Source organism: Mobula birostris, chromosome 2 (assembly GCF_030028105.1).
Source record: "Mobula birostris isolate sMobBir1 chromosome 2, sMobBir1.hap1, whole genome shotgun sequence".
Classification (NCBI taxonomy): Eukaryota; Metazoa; Chordata; class Chondrichthyes; order Myliobatiformes; family Myliobatidae; genus Mobula; species Mobula birostris.
Genome location: NC_092371.1, coordinates 13,809,592 through 13,832,990, shown reverse-complemented (window position 1 = coordinate 13,832,990; position 23,399 = coordinate 13,809,592). Strand labels below are relative to the sequence as shown.

At 48.7% G+C, this 23,399-nt stretch overlaps 1 protein-coding gene across 1 annotated transcript; it reads left to right on the top strand.

Annotated features, from left to right (window-relative positions):
- Positions 1 to 1,146: 1,146 nt before the first annotated feature.
- Positions 1,147 to 21,528, top strand: tmem79b (transmembrane protein 79b). Its single transcript, XM_072283611.1, has 4 exons — positions 1,147 to 1,313; positions 14,192 to 14,939; positions 16,991 to 17,204; positions 18,837 to 21,528. Exons 2-4 carry the CDS (start codon positions 14,204 to 14,206, stop codon positions 19,030 to 19,032), a joined length of 1,146 nt encoding a protein of 381 aa, XP_072139712.1. The 5' UTR covers positions 1,147 to 1,313; positions 14,192 to 14,203; the 3' UTR covers positions 19,033 to 21,528.
- The last annotated feature ends 1,871 nt before the right edge of the window (positions 21,529 to 23,399 follow it).

Sequence of the window (23,399 nt, the reverse complement as noted above, 5' to 3'; positions counted from 1 at the left end):
CTTTGCATGCCAAGTATATTTAAGGTGGAGGTTGATAGATTCTTGATTAATTAGGGTGTCAAGGATTACGGGGAGAAGGCAATAGAACGGGGTTGAGAGGGATAACGAATCAGCCATGATGGAATGGTGGAGCAGACTCGATGGGCTGAATGGCCTAATTCTGCTCCTATATCTTATGGTCTAATACAACAACACCCGATTCAACCCTGGACTAATCACAGCATGGTTTACAATGACCAATCAACTTACTAACCAGTATATATTTGGACTGTGGGAGGAAACTGGAACATCTGGAGAAAACCCATGTGTTTCCAGGGCATGACATACAGACTCCTTAAAGATGACGCTGGAATTGAACTCCTAGCTCCTAGGCCCTGAGCTGTAATAGCATTGTGCTAACCACTCCACTACCATGGTACCATTTTGCCATGGAGGGGGTAGAGGGTTTGATGTTATTGTCGCTGATTGTTTTTTGCAAGGCAGGGTGTTGGGGGTTTGAGGTTGGATGTTCCATCCGCTGTTATCCGTGTGGGAGATCTGCACGCTTTTGTGCGAGGGAGGGGGTGGGGGATTAAGGTTTGCGAGTTTCGTTTCTTTTGCCTTTTCATGCGGGGGGGGGGGTGGATGTCTTTTCTTTCAATGAGTCCCTTGCTTTTTTTTCCCGTATTTCATGACTATCTGGAGGAGATGAATATCAGAGCTGTATTGTACCTGCATACTTTGGCAATAACCCTTGAACCTTTGATTTTGTTATAATACTGCCAGTGATGTTATGCCGTCTGACGTAATCACGCAGCTTGCACTTTATGTCAACCTGTCAACCTTCAGGCTATACCACACAGGGTCTTGTGTTAATATTATTTTGTGACTGTATGTGCTGGATCATAACGATATGAGCTGTGTGTGACTGTGTATATTGTGTTTTGCACTTTAGCCCCACAGGAACGATATATCGTTTCGTTTACATGTGTAGGATTGAATGACAATAAACTTGAACTGGAACTTAACCCGCAGAGAAGTAATCACTAAGCCGTCCTTCTCATGTTGCAATAACAATTATAAATACACCTATTCCTTTCAGAGTTCCCTGTCCCTTTAATTGTATGCTCCTCCCCTTTAAAGTGATCGATTACGGGTTCTGGTCCAACAGGTTTGTGGACTGCAGGAAGTAAGGCATGAAAATAGGAGTTTTTTTTCTGATGGAAGGCAGTGATGTAGTTTATTAGAACGCACTGAATATCAGAACAAGGCTGGCTGTGTGTTTGAGGTGAATCTAAATTCATCGGTTTTGGTGTATCTGCTGGAGGATTAAGGTAAGAATTGTTTCCCTAAAATTGCTTCTGGTTTCGCTGCGATGTTCAGCAAAAAGTTTTCGTTCCTGAAATTCCATTTCAACATCCCATTGAGAGCGCCCCTCACTACAGGGAACGCCTGCCATTGGTTCTTCCCCACCTATTTTATAATTAGCAGCAACAAGAGCCAATCCGAGTGGGGGTCCTAAGAAAGGTCCGCCAATGAAACGCTCAGTGGAAGGAGGTGGGCGTGAAGGGCTATACCTGAAATCCCGGAGTGGGATCGCAAGTGGGACGCAAGGTGTGGGGACGATGAGCTGCGTCTCTTCACCGGAGACAGTTCCCATAGGGATCCCCCACCCTCGGGTCTCTGCCCGAGAGGTCAAATGCAGCCCCAACTTACCATCTCACCTGAGAGATGAAATTTCCGATGCGTTGTGCTGCCCACCCTCTCAATCCTAGCCCTTCGCAACAAGGAGCTCCCTAGTTCTCCAAATTTGCGCTGAAATCTAGTACAGTTGTAGACCTGTGTCGGACCAAAGTCGAGGAGGATGAAATCTCACGGGAAGAATGTGAAGGTTCGCAAATCTATCCCTCTCTCACCCTCTCTATAGAGTCATAGAAAAGTACAACGCAGAAACAGGCCTTTCCGCCCGTCTAGTCCATGCCGAAACCATTTAATCTACCCACTCCCATCAACCTGCACCTCTACCTGCTGCTCTCCTCCCTTACACACCTCTTCCCACATTCCCTTCTCCTTCCCCCAACTCCACTCACCCCTTCCCCTCTCCCTTTCACATTCTCTCCCTATCCCCTTCCCCATCCCACTCTCCCAGTCAACCCCTTCTCCCACCACCCCACACCCCATATCCCCCTCCCCAATCCTCCATCAACGTCTCTCTCTCCCTCTCATAAATTTCAAATTTATTTAGTGATACAGTGTGGAACTGGCCCTTCGAGCCGCACCCCTATTAAACCCTGGCCTAATCATGAGACAATTTACAATGGCCAATTAGTCTACTAACCGGTACGTCCTTGGACTGTGGGAGGAAACTGGAGCACCCAGGGGAAACCCACGCGGACACTGGGAGCACGTACAAACTCCGTTAAGGTGGCGCCAGAATTGAACTCTGAACTCTGAACTCAGACGCCCTGAGCTGTAATTGAATTTCCATGACCCCTGCGCTACCGTGGCGCCCTGTCCCCTGAGCTTTGTGCGAACCGCCCTGACGTGCTCTGCATTGGGGCCGGTTGAACGGTTGACTGAATGACTGCCGTCCTTACTGAGGAAACGGGCGGCCTTGTTCCGCCACTTCAGGGGAGCACCACATCACAACCTCGCCTCGAGAAGATCTGTGGGCCCCGAAAACCCCATGGAAATGACAGACTCAATCCCAGGAGCCAGTGGCAGTGCTGGGCAGGCAGCTGATGACTTGTTGTCGGGGACAGATGTCACGGGAGGAGGGTGTGGAGCAGAATTAGGTTTAATATCACAGGCACCTGTTGTGAAATTTGTTGTTTGGTGGTAGCAATACATTGCTATACGTAATAAAATCTACAACTTACAACAAGAAATATATTTTTTAAATTAAGTAGTGCGAAAAATACTGAGGTGGTGTTTGTGGATTTATTGCCCATTCAGAAATTGGATGGCAGAGGGTAAGAAGCTGTTCCTGAAATGTTGAGTGTGTGTCTTCACGCTCCTGTACCTCCTCCTTAATAGCAATGAGAAGAGGGCATGTCCTGGGTAACGGGGGTCCTAGCTGATAGGTGCTGCCTTTTTGAGGTGTCCTCGAGGCTAGTGCCCATAATGGAGTTGGCTGAATTGTGATGGTATGATTCTTTTATGGAGGGGAATAAACACTTGATATTTTGGTCTTGGCCCAGGATGTCGACTGTTTATTCCTCTCCATAGATGCTGCCCGGCCTGCTGAATTTTCCCGGCATTTTGTGTGTGTTGCTCTGGTTTTCCAGCATCTGAAGAATCTCTTGTGTTTATAACAAGCTGCTTTACTCTGGGAGGACGGCTGGGAAAATGGAGGAGGGGGCAGAGGAGGGTTGGGGAGAGGCAGGAGAGAGCAAGGTAACAGTCCAGAGAGTCTAGAATGGAGAGTGAGGGGGAAATCAGATTTATTGTTGCTGTCTTTTATGACATGAAATTTGCTGTACACTGCAGGTCATAAAAATTACAATAAATTACAAAGTATATAGATAATGCAAAATAAAGAGTAATTAGGGTTCAGATAACATTCAGAAATCTCATAGTAGAGGGGAAGAAGATATTCATAAAAAGTTGGGTGTGTGTCCTGTATCTTCTCCCTGATGGTAGTAACCAGAAAAGGGTATTTCCCAGACTGTAAACACAACTTTGCTTGATCAAATAACGACAGCACAAAAAGATTGTTACTTATCTTTTCACCTGTTTATTTCTTTGAGCTCAGCCGGCGAATGAACTTAGACCCGACATCAGGGGCAGATCCTTTCTCATCTCCCTGGCGGTTCTACAAGTTTACTGCCCGATGTCAAAATTGTCAGAAGTTATAAGGCTACCGATACAAAAGAACAATTAGTTTGATAACCATTCCGGTCAAGTCAATGGATTATTGATACAGAGAACAATCAGTTTGATAACTATTCCGGCCAAGTCAATGGACTATTGATACAAAAGATAATTAATTTGTTAGACACTCCAGCCACCTTAATTAAAGAAAAGAATGTCCTACCTGGTTTGCTGGAGCCACAACTTAATTACAAAGATAAGAATATTCGTCAAATTTATGCTTTAATTAGGAAAGGAATGTTCTGTCTAATTTCCATCAGGTACTGCTTTTTCTCAAAATCAAAAGGTGTGAAAAGCCCAGAGACATCTATGTGGATCTGGGCGAACTTTAAACATCTTGCTCCAAAGAAGGCAGCTGTGAGACATTATTCAAACACACTGCAGTCACAGACATAGTCAGTACTGAATCCATTGTTTACAGGAATCTTGAGAATCCCCCTTTCCCTTAAACTTTGTCAAGATGGTGAGGGTCGTTAGTAATGGATGCAGCCTTCTTGAAAATGCTGCCTCGTGAAAATGCTCCCTCCTCATTACTACCATCAGGGAGGAGGTACAGGAGCCTGAAGACCTAAAGTCAATGAACAGCTTCTTCCCCTCTGCCATCAGATTTCTGAATAAACCATGAACCATATTTTTATTCTTTTTGCAGTATATTATGGTATATAATACATATACAGTGTGAATTTGCACTAATTTAATTTTATACAGCATATATATATTTTATTGTAATTTATAATGTATTTTATTCATTGCATATATTGCAATGTACTTTTGCCAAAAAAAACAACAAATTTCAGGACATAAAATATATCAGTGATGATGAACTGACTCTTATTCTGATGATGTGGTGGGTTGAGGAGGAGATGGTGAACTGAGCGTGGATCAGTGTAAGGAGAAAAACGGGAACTCTTGGAAAAACTCAGCAAGTCGGGCAGTGTCTGTCGAGACAGAAACAGCTGCTGTTTTAGGAGCAACAAACTATCTGCTGGGGAAATCACCGACAATTCCTTCCCCTGCTGACCTCCCGAGTTGCTCCAGATTCCAGCATCTGTTGCCTCTTGCCTCTCCAGCTGAGTCTGCAATCCTCAGAGTCATACAACAGGGAAACAGGCTCTTCGGCCCAATTGGCCCATGCTGACCAAGATGCACATCAAAGCTAGTTTGACCACATTTGGGCCATATCCCTCTCAAGTTCAAAGCAAATTTATTGTCAAAGTGCTTGTTGTTGTTGTTGTTCGTCCATCGTACGTCGATGAGGACCTCAATACCATCATTGATGGTGTCGAGACTAGCGCGTGATTTGGATTTAAGTGAGGGAGAGTTGCGCAGCGTCAGCCTCACTCTCTCTTCCCAATTCCCATCTGGATCCAGTGGCAAGACAGAGTCGAGATGGCTGGAGATGGGACTAGGCGCAGTGGATGACTAGGACGTCTTCTGTGTCTTGTCCTGCTCGACACGTTCCACGACGCTTGCAGAGACCGCCTTCTTGACCGTTGGACCTTCCATTGGTCTCATCCGCTCAATCCGCCGGAGTCTGTCTTCACATGCTGGGATAGACAACTCCCTATCTCACCGAGGGTTTGAGACCCGTCAGCTACCCTCACCTGGTTTAGCCGGCTTGTCAAAGCCGTTGCCCGGGGTGTGGCCACTATCGCATGCAAACAGCTACGGGGAGCCACAGGTGAGAGCTGAGTGCCAGGTGGGGACCAAAGGTGGACTAACCGCCTTGAAAAGGACGCGACATGTTACCCCACCAGAGGTGCTACCCCTCCCTGACACCCCATACACCCCACATATGACACCAAATACTACCCTGAGATTCATTTTATAAAAATTCTAAACCTTTTATTTTCACTTTTGAAAGATTCTAAACTCTTCCTTTCCATGGACCTGTCCAAGTATCTTTTAAATATTATTTTACCTGCCACTACCACGTCCTCTGTCAGCTCGATACACATCTGCATGACCCTGTCCCGTTTAAATTGCTCCCCTCACTGGTTAAGCCAGTGCCCTCTGGGTTTTGATTCTTGTCCCCAGTGTGCCGTCCTTGATCATTTAAGGCAGGGAAGTGGGATTGAGGAAGACTCTGTGTGTGTGTGTCTGTCTGTATTCATGCATTGCACCCTGATTCCCATTCTGGGGTCTCCCTGCCTTGGCACTTGGACACAGACCACAGGTCAACTGATGAAAGGCTTCATTCTGAGGACGTTCCTCTTTGCAGTTGAAGGAAATTCACTCGGGAAACCATGACAATAAGATTAACATTTGCTTTATTTGTCAAAAGTACATCGAAACATGTAGTGAAATGTGCTGTATGCAACAATGACTGACAGCATCCAAGGATGTTCTGGGGGCAGCCCACTGGTGTCACCACACCTCTGGCACCAACATAGCGTGCCCATAACTTATTAACCCTAACCCGTACATCTTTGGAATGTGGGAAGAAAGCAGAGCATCTGGAGGAAACCCACCCAGTCATGGGCAGAATGTACAAACTCCTCACAGAGAATGGAAGGAATTGAGCCTGGGTCACCTGTAGTGTAAAGCATTTGGCTAACCTCTATGCTTCCTTGAGCAAATGACAGTGTTGAAAGAGGTAGAGTCAAGTTAACTATGAGAATCAGTCGGTTTGTAAATGACAGCAGTAGATTGAGTATCTCCAGAAGTCACCATGCCCTTCCCTCTATTGCCAAGCAGAGTGGGACATAACTTAATGTCTGTATTAAGGGATTTGGGAGGTGTTCTTAGATTGAGGTGGGCATGTTCCTCTCTAGTGAAAAACACCATCCTCTACGTGTGTTTGGGGTCTGAGTGTGTACAAGATGTAACCCCAGATTCCTACCTCAATATGCCAGAAGTAGCTTTTGTAAAGCATTCCTTCCCTCCATAATGGAGAGACACAATGATGCCTGCATCCCAACCTTGACAGTCGGCTTCTTGTGATTAAAGACAGTGTATAAACTGTCAGTGTATAAACAGTGTATAGACTTTGTATAAACTCTAAACTCAGTGGCCACTTTATCAGGTACCTCTTCTACCTTGTATGGGCACGTGGCCAAGTGGTTAAGGCATTGGACTAGCTACCTAAAGGTTGTGAATTCAAGCCCAGCCAAGGGAACGTGTTGTGTCCTTGATCAAACATTGTTCTGTGACAACACTGGTGCCAAGCTGTATGGGTCCTAATGCCCTTCCCTTGGACAACATTGGTGTCGTGGAGAGGGGAGACTTGCAGCATGGGCAACTGCTGGTCTTCCATACAACCTTGCCCAGGCCTGCGCCCTGTAGAGTGAAGACTTTCCAGGCGCAGATCCATGGTCTCACAAGACTAACGGATACCTTCTACCTAATAAAGTGGCCACTGAGTGTATGTTTTGTGGTCTTCTGCTGCTGTCGCCCATCCACTTCAAGGTTTGACGTGTTGTGGATTCAAAGATGTTCTATTGCACACCACTGTTGTAACAGTGGTTACTTGAGCTATTGTCACTTTCCTGTCAGCTTGAACCTGTTTGGCCATTCTCCTCTGACCTCTCTCAACAACAAGGCATTTTCACCCACAGAGCTGCTGCTGCTCTGGATGTTTCTTGTTTTTCACACCATCCTCTGTAAATGCTATTATCCGTGAAAATCCCAGGAGATGAGATACTCAAACCACCCCGTCTGGCACCAACTATCATTCCATGGTCAAAGTCACTTCGATCACATTTTCTTCCCCGTTCTGATGTTTGGTCTGAACAACAACTGAACCTCTTGACCATGTCTGCATGCTTTTCTGCATTGAGTTGCTGCCACATGATTGGTTGACTAGATACTTGCATCAGCAAGCGGGTATACAGGTATAGAACCTAAAGTACACAATTGGGAGATGGGTATAAAAAAAGAGGGGAGAAGTTATACTTACATGTTTGCATATTGGACGTACTAGGTTGAATAATACCTTATTAAGAATTAATATGCATGATATAGGGCATTTGTAGGGAGCGTACTTGCTGCGTATATTATTTGAATGCAGTTTCAATGAAGAGCAAAGGAAACATCTAATTGCTAAATTGAGATCTTTGGGACAAACAAAGTTTCACATGAAAAGTTTGTTGGGATATCACTGCCATTTAGAAAATAGTCTACACCTTTATTCCTTCTACCAAAGTCCATGACCATACACTCTCTGATACTATATTCCATCTGTCACTTCTTTCTCCATCCCACCAACCTGTCTGAGTCCCACTGCACTCTCCCTGCTTCCTTAACACAACTTGCCTCTTTACCTGTCTTCATATTGTCTGCAAACTCGGCCACAAAGCCTTCGTTCCAATCATTGACATACAACGTGATAAGAAGCGGTGGCAATGCCAACCCCTGCTGAACGCCACTAGTCACCAGTAGCCAAGCAGAGAAGGCTCCCTTTACTCTGATTCTTTGCCTCCTGTCAGTCAGCCAATCTGCTATCCATGTTAGTATCTTTCCTGTAACATCTTGGCTCTTACCTTGTTAAGCAGCGTCATGTTTGGCACCTTGTCAAGGACCTTCTGAAAATCCATATAAACACTATCCACTGACTCTCCTTTATCTATTCTGCCTATTATTTCCTCAAAGAATTCCAACAGATTTATCAGGCAAGGTTTTCCACTTAGAGACCATGCTGATTTTGCTACTTTATCATATGGCCGAAACTTCATCCTTAGTAATAGACTCCAACATTTTTCCAGGTCAGGTCAGGCTAACTAGCCTATAATTTCCTTTCTTCTGCTTCTCTCCCTTCTCGAAGAGTGGAGTGACATTGCCATTTTCTAGTTCTCCAGAACCATGCCAGAATCTATTGATTCCTGAAATATCATTATTAATGCTTCTACAATCTCTTACGCCACCTCTTTCTGAACCCTGGGAGTAGTAGTTATTCTGGTACAGGTGGCTTATCCACCTTCAGCCTTTTCATCTTCCCAAGCACCTTCTCCTTAGTAATAGCAACGACACTCACTTCTGCCCCCGATACTCTCGAATTTCTGGCATACACAGTGAAGACTGACGCAGAATATTATTTGTGTTATTGCACTACTTATTTAATTTAACTATTTAATATACATATATACTTACTGCAGTTCAGTTTTTTAATGTTATCATGTATTGCATTGCTCTGCTGCCGCAAAGTTAACAAGTTTCACAACATACGTTGGTGATATTAAACCTGAATCTGATTCTGAAAATCTTTATGGATTTCCTTGGCTGTGTCTTTGTTCCCCCATTACTACTTCTCCAGCACTATTTTCCAGCAGTCTGATATTTACTCTTGTCTCTCTTTGACCTTTCATATATCTGATAAAAACATTTTAACCTCTTCAATATTTTTAACCAAAAATATAAGCTTACCTTCATATTTCATCTTTTCTTCCCTTCTTCCCTTCTGGCTTTCTTAGTTCTTAAAAACTTCCCAATCTTCTACCTTCCCACTAATTTTTATATACCATACACCCTCTGTTTTGCCTTTATGCTGCTTTTGATTTCTCTTCTCAGCCAGGGTTGTCTCATCCCCACTTTACAATACTTCTTCATCTTTGGGATGTATCTTTCCTGCGCTTTCCGAATTCCCCCAGAAACTCCAGCCATCCCTGGTAGTGTCCCCTTACAAAACTTCGGCCAACTCCTCTCTCAAGCCTCTGTAATCCCTTTTACTCCACTGTAATACTGATACATTTGATTTTATATTCTCCTTCTCAAACTGCAGGGTGAACTCTCATATTATGATCACTCTCTCCTATGGGTTCTTTTCCCTTAAGCTTCCTGATCAAATCTGGGTCATTACGTAGCACCCGATACAGAATTGCCATTCCCCTAGTGGGCTCAACCACAAACTGCTCTAAAAAGCCATCTTGTGGCATTCTACAAACTCCCCCTCAAATCTAGCCCCTACCAGATTTTCCCAATCCACTTGCATATTGAAATCCCCCATGATAACCGCAACATTGCACTTTTAACATGCCTTTTCTATTTTCCGTTGTAATTTGAAGCCCACAAATCAACACTTTCATTGCTTGGAAACCATGACTTCAGAAGAAAAACAATGACCTGACATTGAACTGTTCTGCATTGTAAGTCTTGATAATTCATTGTAGTTCAAGTTCAAATTTAATTGTCACTCAGCCATACATGAATACAACCAAATGAAACAGTGTTCCTCCAGGTCCAAGGTGCAAAACACAGTACCAACATTCATACACAGCACAGGGTACACATAGCACATACAAGATGGCAGTAAAATGCAGTCACACAAAAAAATTGTCCCTGAGTCCATGAATGTTGCATCAGTCTGCAGTTGAACACAATACAGCTTGTCTTCTGCCAAGTGAACACTGGGGGGCAGCACCAATGCCTCTCTCCTGGATGTCTGCAAACAGGCGACACCCTGGCTTAAGGCCTAGTCCCTTGCTATGACCAAGGCCACGCAGCTCCCTGCTGCCTGCACAGCTGGGTTGGGCATTTTTTAAATATGAAGTAGAAACATAGAAAACCTACAGCATATTACAGACCCTTCGGCCCACAAAGCTGTGCCGAACATGTCCTTACCTTAGAACTACCTAGGCTTTACCCATAGCCCTCTATTTTTCTAAGCTCCATGTAGCCATCCAGGAGTCTCTTAAAAGACCCTATCGTTTCCGCCTCCACCACCGCCGGCAGCCCATTCCACGCACTCACCACTCTCTGCATAAAAAACTTACCCCTGATATCTCCTCTGTACCTACTTCCAAGCACCTTAAAACTGTGCCCTCTCGTGTTAGCCATTTCAGCCCTGGGGAAAAACCTCTGACTATCCACACGATCAATGCCTTTCATCATCTTATACACCACTATCAGGTCACCTCTCACCCTCCCCGTCGCTCCAAGGATAAAAGGCTGAGTTCACTCAACCTATTCTCATAAGACATGCTCCCCAATCCTTGTAAATCTCCTCTGCACCCTTTCTATGGTTTCCACATCCGTCCTGTAATGAGGCAACCAGAACTGAGCACAGTACTCCAAGTGTGGTCCTGACCAGGCTCTTAAACTCAATCTGATTGATGAAGGCCAGGTCACCTTCTTAACCACAGAGTCAACCTGCGTAGCAGCTTTGAGTGTCCTAAGGACTCGGACCCCAAGATCCTTCTGATCCTCCACACGGCCAAGAGTCTTACCATTAATGCCATCATAAAATGAACCACCTCACGCTTATCTGGGTTGAACTCCATCTGCCACTTCTCAGTACTTTGGGCATCACGGCAGTGTAGTGGTTAGTGCATTGCTTCCAACACCAGCCGCAGTCTGTACGTTCCCCCATGACCTCCAGGTGTCCCGTTTTCCAAAGAATGTTAGTAGGTCACATTGGTGTAATTAGGCAATGCGGCTCGTTGGGCTGCAAGGGCCTGTGTTTCTAAATTGAAAATTAAAATTAAAACAAAATGCATGAGAGGTGCCCGTCCTTTGGAGAAGTTTGGATCTGAAGGCTGCTTGCCCCTGTTGCAATGCTTTGGCTTGGCTTTGGCAGTGAAAGTTTGTTTCCGGTCTTTCGTCCAACCAGTTGAACGAGGTCTTGTGGCAAAACTTTCAGTGAGAAGGCACTGCCAGCCCTGCCTGCAGTAGGTATGCACAGTGACCTCGCCACACCTACACCACCTGCACTGCCAGGTATGTTAAACTGTTGTTTCACTCACTTCACTTTTATTATTCTATTATTGATTTATTGAGCTTGCCCACAAGAAAATGAATCTCAGGATTGTCGATGTACTTTGATAATAAATTCACTTTGAACTTTCATTAAGAGCAGTGTTGAGGGTTCAATTCCCACTGCATTCTCCTCGAAACGCTGGATTCCCCAGTTTCCCAGGATAATTATTACACTGCCGCCACCGTGCTGCTTTGATTTGACACTAAACTGATATACATTGATTTTTTCTGTGACAAGACTTGCACTCTTAAGAAGTCTTGGATCTCACTTGAAGCACAGCATGGTGCTCGCCGCCCGTCCCGCAGCACCGCTCACTGCCCCTCCCACAGAACTCTTCACCAGCACCGCCACAGCCTCTCCGCTAGGGAACAGATCGGTGAACGTTGAACCACAGCCAAACGAAACAGTGTTCCTCCAGGGCCTGGGTGCGAAAACCATTACCAACACAGCACACGTCACAGACAAGAAAAGAATAATAATAAAGACTGTCAAATTGTCTCAATGGGCTGAAGAGAAGAACGTTCCTCCTTTCCTGCCTCACGCCAATCTGCACACCCCCTTCTCCCTTAAACCCAACCCCACTGATGGAGATCAAGTCCCCATCAGGACCCTATGGCTAGTTTGCAAACCACTACGCTGAGTCACACCTCCAAATCCACCTATCCAGGTCATCGTAACCAGAGGAGGAGGGCGAGGAGAGTGTTGGAAACCATCAGGGAGTGTCACACTGCTGTGGCTCTTTTCCTCAGGGATTCCGGGAGTACCCAACATCCTTTGGATGTTCCCTCATCTCCCACCCCCCCTCCACCCCCATCTTCACCACATTCTACAGATTCAGGATTGAGAGCATCCTGAGCCGCCTGGCTCGGAAATTGCACCATCTCGGATCGCAAGACCCTGCAGCTGATGCACCACAAGCTGCATCTGTAAAGCAAACAGCATTATGAAGGACCACCCCCCCCCCGCCACCTCCAGGCTCTTCTCCCTCCTGCCATCTGGCAAAATGCACTGGGCTCTCACTACCAGACTATTCCCCCAAGCCATCAGACTCCTCAGTACTCAGAACCTGCACTGACACCAACCTACTGCCCTCTGCTGTACCTATTGTCTTGTTTATTATTTATTGTAAACAATAAGAAGCTGGTGGTAGACCTGAGGAGAGCTAAGGTACCGGTGACCCCTGTTTCCCTCTGGGGGGTCAGTGTGGACATGGTGGAGGATTACAAATACCTGGGGATACAAATTGACAATAAACTGGACTGGTCAAAGAACACTGAGGCTGTCTACAAGAAGGGTCAGAGCCGTCTCTATTTCCTGAGGGGACTGAGGTCCTTTAACATCTGCCGGACGATGCTGAGGATGTTCTACAAGTCTGTGGTGGCCAGTGCTATCATGTTTGCTGTTGTGTGCTGGGGCAGCAGGCTGAGGGTAGCAGACACCAACAGAATCAACAAACTCATTCATAAGGCCAGTGATATTGTGGGGATGGAACTGGACTCTCTGACGGTGGTGTCTGAAAAGAGGATGCTGTCTAAGTTGCATGCCATCTTGGTCAATGTCTCCCACCCACTACATAATAGACTGGGTGGGCACAGGAGTACATTCAGCCAGAGACTCATTCTACCAAGATGCAACACAGAGCGTCATAGGAAGTCATTCCTGCCTGTGGCCATCAAACTTTACAACTCCTCCCTTGGAGGGTCAGACACCCTGAGCCAGTAGGCTGGTCCTGGATTTATTTCATAATTTCCTGGCATAATTTACATATTACTATTTATTATTTATGGAGCAACTGTAACAAAAACCAATTTCCCCCAGGATTAATAAAGTATGACTATGACTATGTAATGCCTGCACTGTTTTGTACACTTTACGCAGTCCTGGTCTACTGTAGTTCTTGTATTGTTTCATGTAGCACCATGGACCTGAAAAAGTTGTCTCATTTTTACTGTGTACTGTACCAGCAGTTATTGTTGAAATGACAATAATGATTGACTTGACTTGGGATACAAGGAGTACAAGTGTTCGGGTAGGTTCCCTCATTACAGGAAGAAGGTGGAGATTTACCAGGACGCTACATGAATTAGGAAGCATCTCTAATGAGGATAGGTTGAGTGAGCTGGGTTTTTCCTCTTTTAGAGGATGAGAGATGCTCCTTGACAAAGGGGAACAAGATGATAAAAGGAATAGACTGAGTGGGCGAGACTTTTTCCCAGAATGGAGATGGCTAATACAAGGCTAATTTTAAGGTGATTGGAGGAAAGTATGGGGAAGGGTGTCAGGCAGGTTTTTTTTTACACAGAGGGTGGTGGGTATATGGAACGTTCTGCCAGAGGCATTTAAGAAACTCGAAGATAGGCACATGGATGTCAGAAAAACGGAGGGCCATGTGGGAAGGACAGGTACGATTGATCTTGGTATAGTTTAAATGGCCTGTACTCTTGGGGACAGTGCTTTGAGGGGTCTGGCTTCGATGGACGTCTTGGCTAGCATGGGCCAGGTGGGCTGAATGGCCTGACTCCGACTCTGGGGGAGGGGGGGGGTGAGTCTCTGGATGATGTGGGGTGGGGGAAGTCTGTGTCTGTGGATGTCCCCATGGGTAAGGGGCTCTGATCTGTGCACAAACATCACTCTGTCTCTCCGCTGCAGGTACAGCCCGGAATGTCTGCCGTTCTGCCACTGGTCCGGATCGATCCAGAGCACCAAATGGATAATCCCAAGGATGAGGCCTCAGACTCTGGGGGGACGGGGACCGCCATGCTTCCGGAGGAAGCCAGCAGCCCCCTACACAGCTCCGAAACCCTCGAATACCCAAGTGACAAGCAGCGCCCCAGCTGCCTGGAGGTTGTCCCGTCGGCCGAGGAGGTGCCAGATGGGGAGGAACCGGGTGAGGCCCCTCCTCTGCTGGAGGAGAGGTCGGAGACCCCACCCCCGCATCTCTGCGATCCCAGTGTCCACGTACGGGTAGTCCCCGGAGGGTCACTGCTGAGCAAGCAGGAGCTGATGCAGAGGAGCAGTGAGGAGGAGGAGGAGGAGGAGAAAGTGTGTGCCTTGGCCAACGGAGGCAGGGCCTTGGAAGGGGGCAGCAACCCGGAGCACCGGCCCTTCCTGGTGTTCCGGAGCCGCAGCCGGGCTGCGATGGACAGGGAGCAGCCGGACGAGGAGGCGGCCTGGGAGGCCGAGGGGGACGGGGTGGACAGGGGCTGCTGCGGCTGCTGCAGCCGCTCCAGCCTGAAGGGCACGGCGGCCCTGGTGGGGTCCCTGCTCGTCTACCCCTGCTTCCTGTACGGCGCCTACGTCTTCCTGCCCTTCGACGTGCCCCTGATGCCCGACCTCGGCGCCCGCCTCATCTACACCCTCCGCTGCAGCATCTTCGCCACTGTCCCCATCCTGATGGGTAAGGGCAAGGCCCTTCAGCCCGTCTCATCCATGCTGGGCAGCTGGTGGCCAAGCCGGGTTGGGCAGCATCTGTGGGGTGGAGTGGCGTGTGGGTATGAGTGAAGAATCGACGGCTTCGGGTACAAAGTTAGAGGTGGGGTCAATGCGGATGAGGGTGACTGGGGTAGTGGAACTGAAGTAAGAGCATCAAATTACAGGGAGAAGGCAGGAGAATGGGGTTGAGAGGGAAAATAAATCAGCCATGATGAATTGGAGGAGCGAACTTGATGGGCCAAATGTCTCCTATGTCTTATGGGTCAGGGAGTGTTTCACAGAGAGGGGCAGAGATGTTGGGGGCGGGGAGGAGGGAGTTGGGAATGCAGGCTGATGACGTGGTCTTCAATGGTTGAGCGACAGCCCTCAAGGGTTGTAGAGAGGTGGGACTGGAGAAGGAAAACTGTGACAGGGTGGGGTCTCGTGGCCCAAGGGACGTTGATGGGGAGAACGCTGAGCCTTGTCCAGGAGAAAACAGCTGAAACTCCCCCCACTCCCACCAGACTGACAGCCCACCCAGAAACCCCGCCACTGCTTCTGTTCACTACCTGGGCTCCTTCAAACTGCACTCTTTACCTGCCCAGGTAGCCCTTCTGAACCCCCGCACCCCATGTGACTCCCACACCGCCCGATCGGCAACACTTCCCCCCTCCTCCCCTCCCACTGGAAGGTGTGGGCGGTGTCGTGACCTGTCGCGGTGAGGACCTAAAGCGGAATCCCGCCGACAGGTTACGAGCAACGGCCCAACAGTGCAGTCCGGAGGGCAGTTATTGACCATGTCGCTGAGAGAGCAGCTCCTCTTGTCTCCGAGGGCAGCTCCGGGAGAGGTGACTGTCACCATGGAGCCAAAAAAATCCACATCCCAATAATGTGGCGTGCTGTCGGTCCTGACTTCCGCACAACGCCGAGCTCCCTCGCCACCTCCACACAGCGCCGAGCTCCCTCGCCGCCTCCACACAGCGCCGAGCTCCCTCACCACCGCCCGCACAGCACCGAGCTCCCTCGCCACCTCCACACAGCGCAGAGCTCCCTCGCCACCTCCGCACCGCGCCGAGCTCCCTCGCCACCTCCCCCACAGCGCCGAGCTCCCTCGCCACCTCCCCCACAGCGCCGAGCTCCCTCGCCACCTCCCACACAGCGCCGAGCTCCCTCGCCACCTCCACACAGCGCCGAGCTCCCTCGCCACCTCCACACAGCGCCGAGCTCCCTCACCACCGCCCGCACAGCACCGAGCTCCCTCGCCACCTCCACACAGCGCAGAGCTGCCTCGCCACCTCCGCACCGCGCCGAGCTCCCTCGCCACCTCCCCCACAGCGCCGAGCTCCCTCGCCACCTCCCCCACAGCGCCGAGCTCCCTCGCCATCTCCCACACAGCACCGAACTCCCTCTCCATCTCCCACACAGCGCCGAACTCCCTCTCCATCTCCCACACAGCGCCGAGCTCCCTCGCCACCTCCCACACAGCGCCGAGCTCCCTCGCCATCTCCCACACAGCGCCGAGCTCCCTCGCCACCTCCACACAGCGCCGAGCTCCCTCGCCACCTCCCACACAGCGCCGAGCTCCCTTGCCATCTCCCACACAGCGCCGAGCTCCCTCGCCACCTCCACACAGCGCCGAGCTCCCTCGCCACCTCCGCACAGCGCCGAGCTGCCTCGCCATCTCCCACACAGCGCCGAGCTCCCTCAACATCTCCCCCACCCCCACTGTTTCCTCATTGTCCCTGTTCCCCCAGCTTACAGAGTGAAGAGCCCCTTCTCCGCCCCCTCACACAATGCCAAACTCCCTCACTGCCCCTCCACGGCACGGCTCCCTCAACACCCCCCTTCCTCATACCACACCTCCCACAACATGACCGTCCCTTATTGCCCCTCCCACAGTACGACTGTCCTTCCTCTCTGCGCCAGGTTGGTGTAGGTTGAATCCCCAGGTTTGTCTCTGGGGCTGGCTCACTGCGAACGGTCCTACGGCCTCCACCAGCTGACCCTTGTCCCTCCCCCCCTGCCTGCCCCCCACAGGAATCATCGTGTACGGGCTGGCGCGCCTCTGCTCCTCCTCGATTGACCCATTCGATAAGCAGAAGGAGGAGGTCGAGATCCACCTGCGCTTCTTCACGGACTCGGTCCATCTCTTCCTGCTGTTCCTCGTGAACCTGCTGGTGCTCTCCACCTACCTCCCGCACGAGGTGCTCAAACTGCTGCCTCTCCTCACGGCCTTCTTCGCCCTGGCCAGGTGAGTCTTCCCCCGCCTCCCCACTCGACTCTGTCCGCCCCGTCCCTCTGAGCGAATGGTGAAGAGAGATTTCCCGGACAAGACCCAGGACACCAACAGACAAGCTCAAATTCACGGTCTGTTTATTATCGTTCAACCATCTGTACACATGCAAACAAAACAATGTTCCTCCAGTCCAAGGTGCACAACACAGTACACGTAACTCACACACATAACACACAAAATTATATTACCAGAAATACATGAACAAATAATAAGGTGCGTAGACAACAGAAGTTAAAAAGTAAACAGTAGAATGCTACTGGCACTTCACACATGATGTGACAGGGAGTTCAACAGTCTCACAGCCTGTTTCCCATCCTAACAGTCCTTGTCCTAATGCCACAGTACCTGCTGCCTGATGGTAGGGGGTCAGATGGGAGGGATCATTGACAACACTAAGAGTCTTGCGCACCAGTTAACTCCCTTTGTATCAATGAACTCAAAGTCTAAGTATCTACGTACAGCCCTTCAATCCTACCCTTTAAGTACTCGAACACTCCCTAGCGGGGAGCTCTCTGCCTTGAAAACCCTGGTAAACAGACCGTAGACACCCCAACCACAGACCCCGTCCAGACACCCAACTAGGAGCAGAATAAATGGTAGAAATGACCATCAGAGACTTGTGCTGTCCTTGTGTCTGACCCCGGGAGTGTGTGATGGGACAGTGTAGAGGGAACTTCACTCTGTGTCTGACCCCGGGAGTGTGTGATGGGATGGTGTAGAGGGAGTTTCACTCTGTGTCTGACCCTGGGAGTGTGTGATGGGATGGTGTAGAGGGAGTTTCACTCTGTGTCTGACCCTGGGAGTGTGTGATGGGATGGTGTGGAGGGAGCTTCACTCTGTGTCTGACCCCGGGAGTGTGTGATGGGATGGTGTAGAGGGAGTTTCACTCTGTGTCTGACCCTGGGAGTGTGTGATGGGATGGTGTAGAGGGAGTTTCACTCTGTGTCTGACCCTGGGAGTGTGTGATGGGACGGTGTGGAGGGAGCTTCACTCTGTGTCTGACCCCGGGAGTGTGTGATGGGACAGTGTAGAGGGAGTTTCACTCTGTGTCTGACCCCGGGAGTGTGTGATGGGACAGTGTAGAGGGAGCTTCACTCTGTGTCTGACCCTGGGAGTGTGTGATGGGAAGGTGTAGAGGGAGTTTCACACTATGTCTGACCCCAGGAGTGTGTGTGATGGGATGGTGTAGAGGGAGCTTCATTCTGTGCCAGACCTTGAAAGTGTACAATGATCGGACAGTGTAGAGGGAGCTTCATTCTGTCCCTAACCTCAGGAAGGTGTGTTTGGACAGTGTAGAGGGAGCTTCACTCTGTGTCTGACCTCAGGAGGGTGTGTTGGGATGGTGTAGAGGGAGCTGCACTCTGTTCCTGACCCTGGGAGTGTGAGATCGGACAGTGTGGAGGGAGCTTCACTCTGTCCTTAACCCTGGGAGTGTGTGATGGGATGGTGTAGAGGAACCTTCACTCTGTGCCTGACCCTGGGAATGTGCAATAGGATTATGTAGCGGGAGCTTCACTCTCTGTCTGATCCATGCTGACTTATCTCAATGTGTGTATGTAACTCCCTCCCCTTCCACCCTCTCCCCAGGCTGATTTACTGGCTGACCTTCGCCATCAGCAGCACCTTCAGGGGTTTTGGCTACGGCCTCACCTTCTTCCCCATCCTGGGCCTACTCATCTGCAACCTGTGCTACATGTTCGTGCTGTCCCCCGATCAGATGTTCTCGACCTCCCTCAGCCAGGAGGAACAGAGTCAGGCCCCGCGCCAGAGGTTCTGGGGGTGAACGGTATTTGGAAAGTGGACGTTAACCTGTCTTCTTGAGTTTCTTTGTTGGTCAGCGTCCTGGCCGTCTTCAGAATCTGGTTTAATATCACCAGCATATGTCATGAAATTTGTTATTTTGCAGCAGCAGTACAATGCGATACATAATTAAAAATATTGCAATAAGACACACACACGCACACACATATATAAATTATTATTTAGTACAAAAAGAGAAAAAATTGTGAGGTTTTGTACATGGGTTGGTTGTCTCTTCAGTAATCTGATGTTGGAGGGGGAAGAAGTTGTTCCTGAATCACTGAGTGTGTGCCTTCAGCCTCCTGTACCTCCTCCTTGATGGCAGCAATGAGAAGAGGGCATGTCCTGGGTGATGGGGATCCTTAATGATGGAGGCCACACTTTTGAGGCTCTTGAAGGTGTCCTAGATGCTGGGGAGGCTGGGGTCTATGATGGAGCCGGCAGAGTTTATAACTTTCTGCAACTTTTTCGGATCCCGTGCAGTGCTCCCCACCCCATATGAGATGGTAATGCAACCATTTAGAATGGTCTCTGTGGTACCTCTGTATAAATTTGTGAGCCTTTGTTTCATATTAATAAATAGCCACAAATAGCAAAGCAGTCGATGGGCTGAATAGCTTAAATCTGCTCCTATGTCTTATGGTCTTATAGTGTCACATCTATACATTCTTGGCTGCAACAGAGTGGCTACTGGCGACTGGGCAAACTCTGAATAAACTAAACGTTCTGGGGGGTTCTGTAGTTTCTGATGTATCCCGGTTAACTGTTACCACCTGAGGCTGCAGGGAAAAGTTGGCCTGCAGTTTCGAAACGCCTGCCCTGTCCTTTTCATGGATGTCCAGAAGCAGCTCGTAGTTTCAAGAAATTGTGGGAAAGGGTTGGCTCAGGAAGATGCCACAGGTGCAGAGGGAGCCGTGGCTGGGCTCTTGGCCAGTGGTGAGTGAGGCCAAGTGAGTTTTACGTGCTGCTCTGGTCAGCTACATGCAGGAAAGCACTGGAGTTGAGATGTCCTGTTGAAGTTGTATAAGATGTTGGTGAGGCCAAATTTGGAATATTGTGTGCAATTCAGGTCACCTACCTGCAGGAAAGGTTAAAACAAAACAGAAAGAGGTTGGAGAAAATTTACAGGGATGTTGCCAGTGCTCGAGGACCTGCGTTATAAGGAAAGGTTGAATAGGTTTGGACTTTATTCTCTGGAGCATAGGAGAATGAGGGGAGTTTTCATAGAGATATACGAAATTATGAGGTGTATAGAATGGGAAATGCAAGCAAGATTTTTCTACTGAGGCTGGATGAGACTAGAAGCAGAGGTCATAGATTTAGGATGAAAGGTGAAATATTTAAGGGGAACCTGAGGGGGATCTTCTTCGGAGAGTGGTGTGAGTGTAGAATGAGCCACCAGCGCAAGTGGGTTTGATTGCAACATTTAAGAGAAGTTTGGCTAAGTACGTGGATGGGAGGGATATGGAGGGCTGTGGTCCAGGTGGGGGCTGACCGGACTAGGCAGAACAACAGTTTGGCATGGACTTGATAGGCCATAGGACCTGTGTCTGTTCTGCAGTACTCTACAACTGTCAGGGGCACACACTGAGGCCACAGAAACCTGGAGCTGCTGGAGGAACTGAGCAGCATCCAGGGTGGTGGTGGGGAAATGACAATCGACATTTTATACACCACAAATATCTGAGATAAAGGCCCTTCAGCCCATCTAGTCCAGACAGACCTAATACAGGCAAGTCCCATTTTCTCATGTTTGACCCATATCCCTCAAAACCCTTCCAGTCCATGTACTGTGGTTAGTGCTGTTACAGCTCGGTGGATCATATTTCAGAGTTTGTAAATCCTACCCATACAATGCATGAGTTTCCTCCCAGTGCTAAAGTTTTTTTCCCCAAAGTCCAAAGACATAAGTTACTGGTCCGTAACTTAATTGTCCATTGCAATTGACCCGTTACAGAGAAAGGTTGAACAAGTTGGATCTTTATTCTTTGGAGCGTAGAAGGGGGGACTTGATAGAGGTATTTAAAATTATGAGGGGGATTGATAGAGTTGACGTGGATAGGCTTTTTCCATTGAGAGTGGGGGAGATTCAAACAAGAGGACATGAGTTAAGAGTTAAGGGGCAAAAGTTTGGGGGGTAACACGAGGGAGAACTTCTTTACTCAGAGAGTGGCAGCTGTGTGGAACGAGCTTCCAGTAGAAGTGGTAGAGGCAGGTTCGATTTTGTCATTTAAAAAAGAATTGGTTAGGTATGTGGACAGGAAAGGAATGAAGGGTTATGGGCTGAGTGCAGGTCGGTAGGACCAGGTGAGAGTAAGAGTTCGGCACGGACTTGGAGGGCCGAGATGGCCTGTTTCCGTGCTGTAATTATTATATGGTTATATTAAGCTAGGGTTAAATCGTGGGTTGCTGGGCAGCGTGGCTCGAGGGACCGAAAGGGTCTTTTCTGCATTGTATCTCGAAATAAAATTAAAATGGTGTCAAGGTACATACTTCAGGCACTTTCTCGTGTTTACCAACACAGTGCTTTGATCTCTCCGTCTCTTTATTGGGATTGGTGTATTGTGGTCACGTGTACCAGGATACAATGAAAAGTTTATCTTGCACACTGTTCATGCAGGTCAGATCACTACACAGCTCGTTGAGGCCGAACAAGGGAAAACAAGAGTGGAATGCAGAATGTTGTAGAAATTGGGAGTGTCGTCGAACTGAGGGACTTGGAGCACAATTCTCAGGTTCACTGGCGGAGGAGGAGTCACAGGTAGTTAGGGTGAAGGTGGCTTTTGGCACGCTGGCCTTTATTGGTCCGGACGCTGAAGTTGCACAGACATTGGTGAGGCCACACTTGGTATGAACTCCATGTCCAGTTTAGGACACACCTGCAATATTGTGCTCAGCTGTTAGGAGGAGAGTTGGACATGGGGCTCGTAACCCCATCCTGTAAAAACCCAGAGCTACAGAAACATCAGGTCAGAAGACCTCGATCTTGGAAGATTAGCTGCACCTGGAGACAACTTATAGCACAGAATAGGCCCTTCCGGCCCTTTGGGCTGTGCTGCCCAGCAACCCATTGATTTAACCCTAACCTAATCACAGGAACACCTACAATTAACCTCCTAACCCGGTACGTCTTTGGACTGCAGGTGCAAACTAGAGCACAAAAGACATTCACTGGAAGGGCACCCAACCTCCTTACAGATTACTTTGGAATTTAACCCCGATGCCCTCAGCTGCAAGAGCATCGTGCTAACTTGAAAGACTGTCCCAGGATGGAGAACTCTGGTGAGCTACTGTCGGTGGCCTATGCCCCAGTAGAGGTGACGGGCTTAAGAAGAAGAAGAATTGGAAAGATGTTATCAAACTAGAAAAAGTGTTGAAAAGAGTTACAAGGATGTTACCAGGACCTGAGGAATAGGAGAGCTTGGACAGTCTGGGACTTCATTCTTTGGAGCGTAGGATTCTGAGAGATAATTACACAGAGATGTATACAATCACGAGGAGCATAGTGAAGGTAGTCAGGGTCACCCAGGATTGGGGAATCAAGAACCAGAGGGGCGATGTTTAAGGTGAGAGGGAAGGAATTTGAGGGGCAACCTTTTACACAGAGGGTGGTCAGAATGAGCCGCCGGAGGACGTGGTTGAGGCAGCTTCAATAACATTGAAAAGATACTTCAGCAGGTACAGGGATAGGGAAGGTTTAGTGCAAATGCGTACAAAGGGGACAGGATAGGATGGAAACAAAACACACAAGGTTCTGGAGGAACTCAGCAGGTCAGGCAGCATCTATAGAAATGAATAAACAGTCGATGTTTTGGGCTGAGACCCTTCATCAGGACTCGTCTTAGCCCGAGACATCAGCTGTTAATTCGTGTTCTTGGATGCTGCCTCCTGACCTGCTGAGTTCCTCCAGCATTTTGTGTGTGTTCCTGTGACTCCAGACGAGATTCTCACAGTGAAACCTCTACAGGTAGAAAAGATTACTGACCTTCAGTGTGAACCAGTTACCTATTTCCTCCCACCAAGAAGAAAACCACCTCCCTGCCAGTCATTTTGAGACTGTGCACGCTCATTAAGCAGATGACTATCATCCGGAAGATGAGGAGGTCAGGCAGGAAGCCGCAACCCCGGTCATACTCCTCCTCCTTCTCGCTCCAGCTCTGTGATTGAGATTGAGGGGCAGGTTGAACCTTGAGGACCGGTGGACCATCGTTAATCTGGCCTCTATCCATGAACCTCCTTTGGCTTCGGTGACCCTTCCAAGAGCCAAAACATAAAGCCCTGACTGCAGCCGACATAGCTCTCCAGGGCATTGACGCTCCCATGAAAAGGTCCCGAGCAGCAGATGGGTTG